Below are 10,221 nucleotides of genomic sequence, written 5' to 3'. Positions count from 1 at the left end.
TGTGCAGAGCCCTATCAAAACCTATCGATAACATGTCCAAACTGCTGAACTGGCTTCAGGACAGGGAGCAGGTGCCAGGGCTTTGTAGCCGTATCTGCCCATGGTAGAGGGAGAATGGGTCCCCTCGTGTTCCTGTGTGCCAGGCCAGGCTGTTTGCTCCAAGCTGTGATAGGAACATCACAGGAACAGCGTGGTACTGAGGTGGGAGTGAGCCCAGCTCATGCGCTCTGGCATCCCTGAACAGATGCCTTCCCCCTCCTTGGGCTGGGGGTGCTGGACTCCAGCAGGTCATCTCCCTGGCAGCACTGGAGCCAGGGTCTCTGAATCCAGGCCAGTCCCCCCCTTAGGGACAGGGGTCTTGGTCCCCTCACCCGCCCCCCCACCTGCTCTTCCCACGCAGTTTGCTGAACTGATCAAGAAATGAGACAAGAGGCCGCTCAGAGCGCACTTGGGCTCCAGGTGGTCTCGGCTCAGGCATCCACGTCCCTGTCTGTGAGAATCCAGCACGCCCACTTCAGCATCGCCTTGGAGATCCTGCAAAACCAAAACGGGAGCCAGGATGAGAAGGGAACCCAGCTGGGAACACACAACGGTGCCCAGATGGGCTTGCAGGGGGGTGGGACAAGCTCAGGACCTGATGCAGGGAAGTTGGAAAGGCCAGAGGGACCCCCTGGGCTGCAAGGTGGAGTGCCCAGGTGCCACGGGGCTAGTGGGCTTTTAAGGGTGACAGCAGTGGCCACAGGGTTCAGGGCTGTGAGAGGGCAGGGTCCGTCGCTGCACTGACCTGACAGATCGTATCTGCTGGCAGAGCTCAGGGCTTGGGGCCTTGTATTTGTACTGGAGCGGCCTGTCCCTCACGTACTGCAGAAGCAAAGAGGACAGTGAGCTTGGTGCGCCTACAGAAACGCTCCTGTCCCTCCCTTCCTCCCTCAGCTCCTGAACCTTCCACTCTTATTTCACCTGGGAGAGGCTCCAGCGAGGGCTGGGTCCCACCCAGCTCCCTTCACCCAGTGCCCCTGGTGCCAGGGGTCCTCCCCACATCCCGCAGCTCTGCCAGGAGCCAGGAGGGCTGTGCTGAGCCTGCTTTCAGCTGCCCGTCTCCCACAGAGCCAGGCACCCGCTGCTTCATCTTTACCGGCTGCAGAACTCTGTGCTGCTCCAGCGTGGAGCTGGGGCCGCTCACTGAGGCTGCCTCCTCTTCTTCCTCCTCCTCCTCCTCTGGGGACTCCTCTCTGCATTGTGGCCTGTGCTCTTCCCTTCTGATCTTCTTCTTTCCCTCTGTGCTCGTGGACTCCAGCTTCCTGCGCACCTCTCTCCCCATGCCCCCAAAGGCACCGCATCGAGGCTGCTTCTGCTGCAGTCCACCGAGGGACCTCCACCCCTCAGGCAGCTCCGGGCCACCTCCCACCACCTGCTTCCTCTTGGCACCCTTGGCCTTCCTGCTCTCCTTTGGGGTTTCTCCTCCCTGGGTCCTGGCGTGAGCCAGGTGATGTTTCAGCATGTCTGGAGAGAAAGCTGTGCCGCTGGAGTCTGCCTGCTCCTGGTGAGGCACCCCTTTGGTGTGGGACACCGGGGGGTTGCTGGGCAGGACGGGAAATGTTGGAGAGAGAGCTGGCAGCTTGGCCTGGGAGTCCTCCAAAACCAGCGGGCCTCGAGCAGCACAGGGGGAGCTGGAGGCTGCCTCTGCAGCTGATGTTGCCCAGGTGGTGCCAGCGTTCACAGGACTGATGCTGCCGTACGAGGAGAGCAGCGAGGGAGATGAAGCCTGCGCAGGGGCAGCCTGCAGCAGGCCCTGGGGAGAGTCATGGCCACACGATTCCAGCAGGTCAGGGGTGTTGCTGTCAGCAGCCACGTCCTGCTGGTCCTGCGGCCTGCGTGGAGAGCTGTTCTGAAAGGACTGCTCTGGTAAATGAGAAAAAAAAACAAACAAAAAACTGTCATGTTGGCAAGGGGCACGCTGCTGGTGGTAACACCCAGTACATGAGACAGGGGAGGCGAGCATCAGAGCTGCAACGAGGCAGGTAGAGGGAAATGGGACCACTGCGGACACCAGATAGGCACAGCACTACTTTCTGGCCAGGGGAAAGAAAGCCAGAGCCAAGGAGGAGCTGTGCATTCATGCAGCGACAGAAAAGGGTCTGTCTGCTCCCAGCAAAGCGTGTGGGCTCCACACAGCACGGAGACTCACCTTCTGAAGAGGTCAGAGTCAAAGACATCGTGGGAAGCATGTTCCAAGGATTGTCCAGCGATGGATCTAAGCTCCCTGACACCACCGTTGACTCTGCAGCTGCAGAGAAGTGATTTTGGTGAGCGATTTCTCGGTGCAGAACCAAGAAAGCTGTTGTCTACTCCCAACCCTGCAACAACTGAAAATAATTCTGAGCTTGTGCAGACCAAGGCCTCATCCAGGCAGTGGAGATAGTGCCCAGAGAGCAGGCAGGACAGGATGCAGGAATGGGACTGCTCCCTGCTCACTCAGTGCTGGGAGTCCTGGTCTTCCAGAGACCTGGCCCTGCTGGTACCTCCTCTGCTCAATGCAAGGGCAGAAGGGGCTGAGCAGACTTCAGAGGAAAATATGAAGAGGTTGGATGGGATCTGCGTGTCCCACTACTCACAGCTGGGCTGGGAGATGCCAGTCTGGTCATCTGGCACTGTCCTGTCATAGCTGTCCTTCTCAGGAGATGCTCCACGTACATCATCTGCAATGAAAGGAACACTGCTGCTCACACACCAGCACGCTGCACAGCCAGAGCAAAGGAACTCTCCTCCCCTTCCCAGAGAAATCTTAGGCACCTGGCAGCACTTCCAGCACCTCAGCAGTGTGAGGAATGGGATAGTGAGAAAAGGAAGGTGCCAAGCAGGCTCAGGACCTAGAGAACTACAAACTTCTCAGGGTGTTCTGCAATCCTGGGGCCTGCAGCTTTCAAAATTCCACCTTCTAGGTGTCCAACTGTTGTGCTCAGTCCATAACCATGAACAAGTCCCTTATTTCACCTGACTGGGTTTTGAACTGCTGACCTGCCTACCCTCCAAACGAAGCCACAGCACTCACCTGCCTTGGAAGCATCGCCATCAACCGCCTCCTCCTCAGGAGGGATTACCAGGACTTTGGCTGGGACCGTGAAGGTGTCCTCAGGTGGCTGAAATGAGAAGCATTACTTGTTTTTTGCTGTTCAGTCTCACTCAAGCTACAGGAGCTCACCCACAGCTGGCAGCCGAACACCATCTCGCTCTCTGGATCCGCCCACTGCTCTTCCCCTTCCTTCTCCCACCCCTCCAGAGCAAGATCCCCACCACGAGCTGTCACAGCCCTGCCCCAGACGGTCACAGAGAGAGCTCCATCCACACCAGGCACTTTGCAGCAGCTGGACTGACCTCTTTCTTGAGTTCTGCCTCCCACTGGGTCACGGGAAGCTCGTCCTTCTCTGTCTCTTTGGACACCTGTAAATCCAAGCATTCCTCAGCACTTTCCTTCAAAGTCTCAAGCTGGTTCTGTCCTATCACATCAATCAGCTGTGAGATGGATGGGTCTGAAGCAAGAACAACACATGTGTTAGTGGAAGGGACACCTCGGTTCAGGCAAGCCTCATTTGCAAATGATTTTACTTTCTGTTGCGTGACTGCCAGGTGCGATGAAACCCATGGGAACACAAAACTGCATGTCCTGCATTTTTTCTCCCCATACCACAGAGGTCCTCACATACCTTCCCAACATACTACATGGATTACATCAGGCAGCCATTTCAGAAGCAGATAGGACAAAGACAACACCACTGCTTCTGGTCAGACAACCCCACCAGGACCACGGGAAATACAAAGGTGTGCTCGGAGCTAGAGTCAGCTCACGCATGCAGGCACCTTCCTGAACAAGAGGGGCAGTGGGGAGCTCAAGGAGCCCTTCACGCTGCAGCCCAAGGGCAGCCCCTGAAGCAGAGCTCTGGCACAAATTGTGCTAGTGCCCTGGGTGGGTGGGACCAAGCCTGGCTCCTGCAGGAAACACACACAATGCTGCTTCTTGCTATCTGGGCAGCCAAGGGCAGGCCCTCCCTGACCTCTGGGGCGAGAGCAGGCTCAAGTCTGCCAGCAGAGCCAGGCTGAGGCAGGCGCAGTGCCCGGTCATTCAGCTCACTGGCACATTTGGTTGTGTTTGTGCTACATCTGCTTAACACAGACCACGCTCAGAAGGGCCACGAGCCCCCAGCAGGCAGCCACGGCACTGTGTGCCCCCCACAACTGCTTACCTGAGCTGGGAGCAGTCCCCAGAGAGGCACTCCTCCTGCAATAACCAAGGATAAGAGAAAGGGTTAGGACCAAGGCACATGCAAGCCAGCAGCCCTTCGCAGCTCTCTGCTGCAGGGCGTTACAGACTGAGCACTCTGTCCTGGGAGAAAAGGCTTGTGGAACTAGTGGATTCCCTGCTGGTGCCAGATCCAGCCCCAGGCTCCTCTCAATATCCCTCTAATACCCAGGAAGGGGCCTCATTCCTGAGGACAGACCAGTGGAGACCCCTCCGGATCTCCAGAACTGGGGCTTCCTAGGAGAGGTGAGAGAGAAGAACAAACGTGCGCTCAGGCATGCTGCCCCAGGCTGGTAGGAACACATTCCCCAGAGGTGTTTTCTTCCAGCTCTGCCATTTAAGAGGCTGGGGTTGGAATCAGTGTCAGCAGGCTCTTACCCGTGATAGTGACTCATTTTGTGCTCTCTGCTCAGCTCTGTCACATCTCAGGGCAGCAAGTCCCACAGATTAACGAGGAACTGCCACAATGTACCTGCCCTTACCAGCCCACTCTAACCACATTCAGAGCCTGCACGTTCTCATCGTGGTGTGTGTGTGTGTGTTCCCTGGCAATCGCCAGCCCTGTACTTACAGCCAGAGCTCCTTTATCTTCTGCAGCACAGAGGGCTCGTGGTTCCTGCAACAACAGAGAAGACAGTTACTGATGTGGCTCTCCCATGCACGCATTCCTTCAAAGCTCCCAACACAGAGATTCCTCTGTCAAAGAGACAAAAAATCTCTATCACAACCAGGTTGCAGCAGCAGATCCCTTAGCCTGGTGCATGCTGCTGTGCCAAGAGCTCCCAGCTTCAGCACTGCGTGGCAGACACCAGCTCCCCAGCTCTGGGGAGATGCACAAGCCCCACTGACCCGCAGCTCCAGCCCCAGCCTGCACCTTGGACGTACCCGTTGGACGAATCCATCCTCTGCCTCTCCATGGGCAGCACGATGAACTGATGGGCGGTGAGATAAAACTCGCAGTCCTCCTGTTGAGGTAAACAACATGAGTCCCGTGAGGCACAGGCGAGCAGCCACAGCTCTGCTCCCTCCCTCTGCGAGCACCCAGCCCAGCCCTGCTAACAACCCTCCAGCCTCAAATTACTTCCATTCCTCAGAGCACTCACCAGCCTGGCCTCCTCCCGGAAACACACCGTGTACTTCTGCAAGACGATAATTCTACAAAGAAGGCTGGAAAGCTTAAGGTGAATGTGGGTGCTAGAAAAAGAACAGAAAAGGACTGTCTTGGAGGGATGAAGAATGGAGTCAGACCACCCAGACACATCCTGGGGCTCCCCTTACGGCTATGCCAACTACAGGGGGGGCATGCTGGAATATTTCTCAGCACGAATGTCAGGGACTGAGAGCAGCACAATGCTGAGAGCTGCTTTTTATCCTTGCCTTTTTTATCACTGCCCCAGCTGAAAAACAGAGAGGTTATGTCCAAATGGAGAAGCCAAGGAAAGCTGCTAGCACTGAAGGAGCAGCCCAGGATATCATGGTTAACACTCCAACTCCTTTTGCAAAGGCTTTTTAGTCATTTCTGATCACGTTAATATGGCATCACCGTTTCTGCCATCGATCCCTGCACTTCCTAGCCAGCCATAACTGCAGCACCAAGTGCCAGAATTCCAGCTGGCCCCATCTAGCAGCAGCTGCCTCTTTCACACTGATTTCCCACCCCATTATTGATTAGGCTTAACAAAACCTGAAAAAAGACCAGGCAGGAGCCCCACTAGCAGCTGTGGAGAGCTGCTGTCCCAGCCACAGCCGAGTCACGACAGAACCCACTTTTCTTCCGCCCGCAGAGCTTCAGCTGTAATGACCACTCGGATGTAGTAGGACCCATCTGAGACTTGTAGTTCAGCATCTTGGAGTGCTCCAGCTTGGTCTGGAACACTCGAGTCATTCAAAACCTATCAAAAACATTGGGGAGGGGGGGAAAAAAGCGTCACCCATTGACTTGCCAGTGAACAAGGAGTGCCTGGATGAGAGCATGGGCTTTTAGAAGAGAAGTTCACCATTCCCTGTGAAGCCAGATGATAAAGACTGCCCCAGGGCCAAGGGGTGCTGTATGTGCCCATGCCCCCTGGTGGGACCGGGCAGGCTCAGCACCAAGACACGATAAGAGACATGCTGCATTGTGTGAGAGAGTGGTCAACAGTAAGGGGGGAGAGAAGGCACAGCCAAGCATTTTTCTGCCCAACCCAGCAGCAGGAATTCAAGCAAAAGGAGCTGGGCAGGCCTGCAACATGCACTCTAGCAAAGCAAAGGGAGAGACAGAGCAGCAGGATTGAGCAGAATTACAAAGGTCCTGGTGTATCAACCCTGAACTGATTCTAAGCCATGTACCCACTCGATCAGCGCAACCCCTGATGGATGCAAGGAGCTTCTCCACGTCCCACACATACCTGACAAGCAGGCTGGGAGCTGTGGGTCAGTCCTGGCCTGCCCTAAGCACTGCAGTCCCTGTTACACACCTATGGCTTGGTTCATGTTCTTCACTCACAGAGGGGACATGAAATCGCACATCACACTGTGCACAAATGCCACTGGCATCTGACAAAAGATGTGCACGTGTCATTTAAGATGCTCTTGTCCTCATCATCCGCCAGCCAAGAGACAAAGGGAAGCAACTCTGAATACCAGCACAGAGAGCAGTGTCGCACACCATGCTCGAAAGATCAGTTGTGGCCAGCTGGGACCTTGTGCTGGCAATGAGAGTCTGACAATCCCTGGCACCAGCAAGAGACAGGGCTGCTCACAGGACTGGTTAGAAAAAAAAAAATAAATAAAAATAAATTAAAAAAAAAAATACAAAAATAAGGAGTGTAGGTTTGGAAACTACAAGTCCAAAACAGGTAAGGAAGAAGTTAGGCATAACTGCAGCGATTTCACCACCTCCCCATCTTCAGACAGGGTCAGGAACAGGAACACAGGGTCTTCTAGCTGTCATTTTTTTCTCCCATCTTATCTCTTCCTCCATTAAAAAAAAAAAAAAAAAAAAAAAGACAATACCCATCTTTTGCCATCCTTCTGTAAGGATACAACTCTCCAGCAGCCAGACCATAATCACAACTGAGCACAAGAAAGAAACTGCATGTCCTGCCCTTGCCAAGCTCATGTCCAGTTGTGTGGCTGGGTATCTCACCACATCTTCATCCAACCTCTCCAAAACACAGCCCACTGGCCACATCACAGAGGGGACTGTGAAGCATCAGAGGATAGCAGTTAGCAATTCTGCTATCTACATATTAACATAACCAAATTACTCACACAACTTGTAGTTATGTGACTACGTTAGTGAGTCCGCAGCTGATGATAATTCAGCCTGCCTTTCTCCACAGTGCTCGCTGTGAGGTGGAGGAGCAAGAGCAAACATCCATACGCAGCTCTCACCCTTCCTCCCTGGGCATCACACCTCCAAGGTCTGAAAGGAGTCAGCAGCACCGACTCAGCTCGGTTGTTTCCCTCCTTCTTCATTTATGACACCTAGCAGACCGACAAAGGTTCCCTCGTTACGGCTTTCTCCTGACACCTGAGGTAGATGAGCCATCAAAACCTCAGCACAAAAGCTCTGCAAGGGCTGCACAGGGGCAGGTCCTGCCACCAGGAGCCCCACAGCCTGAATCACGGGGCAGGAGGACTTGAGGGAGGAGGAGAGGAACGGCTCGGGGTCCCTCCAGGCCCCAGTGTGAGAAACTAAGCTGTGTTTTTGCAGCAGAAAACTAATTTTCTGTATTCCAAAGTAGTTGTGTAGTCATAATAAGGGGAGATGCTAAGTAGGTAAGTGGGCAGTAGAAGGCCTCACTGTGCCAAAATAAGGTGGAAGCTTGGGAAAAACAGGATGAGCAGTGTGAGAACAGCAAAACAAAGATCAGAGGTTCTCAAAACATAAGAAAAGGGGGAAAAAAGGAAAAAGGGGGAAATTAAAGGGTTGAAAAAAAAACATTGTATGTATATAGTATAGAGGGGAGTTGAGTTGCTTATGAATTAAAGGTTATGATCTGTTTGCTATAATGCACTCCCAGTTGGCAGGACACCCACCCTTGCAATCATGGATAAAAGAAGAAGATCCTGTGTGAAGAAAATTGCGATTTTCTCACACCAGGTAGGGCGGGGGGCTCCAGACCCGCTGCCCGCGCTCCCCCAGCAAAGCAGAGCAGGAGGAGGGGAGGCTGCGGACTCTGTGAGCGGGCACATGCAGGGGGGCAGAACCCAACCCGGACAGCACCGAGGGGCAGAGGAGCTCCTCCAGCTCCAGTCCAGCACCCCGGGGCAGGCTGCTTTCCCCTCGGCACATACCCGCAGCACCTGCCCGGCCAGCAGGTCCCCGCCGGCGTCTCGCTTCTCGTAGTTGAGCAGCAGGCTGGCGATCCAGGGCTGCAGGACGTACACCTTGGGGGCGGACAGGCTCTTGCTCTCGTACACGAACCTGCGAGGGGACGACGCGAGGCGGTCGGGATCGGGGAAGGAGCCGAGCTCCGCTCCTCACGGAGCCGCCGGGCCCGGCCCCGAGCCCCCAGCCCCGCTCCCCGCCTCGCCTCACCTCGCCCCCGGCGTCGCCTCAGCCCTGCCAGGGCAAGCGGCCGCCGCCATTGCCCGCCCCACACCGCCGCGGCCCAGGAAGAGAAACGGAGCCGGGCCCCGCAGTATCCGGGGCGGAGCGGCTCGGGGCGGGCGGGGAGAAGGCTCCGGGGCTGCGGGGGGCCGAGCCGTGCCCCGGAGTCGAGTCCCGGAGCCGGTCCCACGTCCCAGTAGCGGCCCGGTACCGGGTGTGTTCCTGGTGTTGGACCGTTGCTGGTTGCCGTTTGGTCGTTCTTCAGTGAATTCGTTGATTCTTGGAATCTCACGAGTTGGAAAAGAACCGTAAAGATCATGGAGTCCAGCTCCTGGCCTGCAGGTCTACCCAGCTCCTGGCCTGCAGGTCTACCCAAAAGTTAAGACCATGTAAATAACAGCACAGTCCAAACACTTCTTAAAACTCCAACAGGCTCGGTGCCGTGACTGCGTCCCTGGGGAGCCTGTTCCAGTGCACAAACGGCCTCGTGGTGAAGAACCTCTTCCTGATAACCCACCTGAAATGCTGTGTTTTCCTGTGCTTCCAGGGGTTCCTCAGCTGCCCGAGTGCCAGTCCTCCATGGGCATTCGCCTGCTGGAAGGAGTCTCAGAGTTAGAGTAGAGTTAGAGTAGAGTTAGAGTAGAGTTAGAGTAGAGTTAGAGTAGAGTATCCTGAGCTGGAAGGGACCTATAAGGGTTGAGTCCAACTCCTGGCACCACACAGTTCCACCCAAAAATTCAGACCATGTGACTAAGTGCACAGTCCAAATGCTTCTTAAACTCCAACAGACTTGGTGCAGTGACTGCTTCCCTGGGGAACCTGTTGCAGGGTGCGATAACGCTCAGTTGGAGGGTCCTCCCCGCTTGCCATCTCCTCTTATGTTAACACCATACAGGTGCTCAAATCTTGCAGTTAGGCAGCACAGCCCACCTGGGAAGAAGCCAAGGGGACAGCAAACGCCTCCTCCAGGCAGGGCTTTGCGAACCTCACTGACACAGCAGAGTACGGTGGGTTCCTTTGCTGGCCGAGCACAGGCCCTTGGCTTTTCATTTGCAGCCAAAGTGTCGCAGAAGATGCCTGGTGGCACAGAAGGGCTCTCGCCAGACTGAAATCCCTCCTTGCTCGGGGCTGTGAGGGTCGTGGCTTGCCCCCATCGGCCTCCTTTGGCCCTCAGTCTGGAGGCTGGGGTGAGGACCCGGCTGGGTACAGCGTGCACAGTCTGTCCCTGAAATGCCATGACAAATTCCTGCCACACAGAGGAGCAGACAGCAAGTGTTTGGCTTCAGAACACAAGCAGCCTAGTTTATTGGGATCTCCACAGAAGTTAACGCAGAAGCAAATCTCTTAATGGGATGGTTGGTCACTGTGCAGATGATGACAGGAGTCT

At 55.3% G+C, this 10,221-nt stretch overlaps 1 protein-coding gene across 1 annotated transcript; it reads right to left on the bottom strand.

Moving 5' to 3' along the window:
- Positions 1-400: 400 nt before the first annotated feature.
- Positions 401-8,880, bottom strand: LOC116493920. The gene is made up of 14 exons (XM_032195577.1): positions 8,823-8,880; positions 8,579-8,708; positions 6,065-6,189; positions 5,401-5,491; positions 5,183-5,262; positions 4,869-4,913; positions 4,242-4,276; positions 3,376-3,530; positions 3,053-3,140; positions 2,616-2,699; positions 2,189-2,287; positions 1,136-1,902; positions 785-861; positions 401-534 (listed from the first exon to the last, which is right to left on the bottom strand). Exons 1-14 carry the CDS (start codon positions 8,870-8,872, stop codon positions 471-473), a joined length of 1,890 nt encoding a protein of 629 aa, XP_032051468.1. The 5' UTR covers positions 8,873-8,880; the 3' UTR covers positions 401-470.
- Positions 8,881-10,221: the final 1,341 nt, after the last annotated feature.

The sequence above is a fragment of the Aythya fuligula genome, chromosome 12, assembly GCF_009819795.1.
Source record: "Aythya fuligula isolate bAytFul2 chromosome 12, bAytFul2.pri, whole genome shotgun sequence".
NCBI lineage: Eukaryota > Metazoa > Chordata > Aves > Anseriformes > Anatidae > Aythya > Aythya fuligula.
Note: the sequence above shows the minus strand (reverse complement) of the source record. Positions and strands in the feature narration are given on the sequence as shown.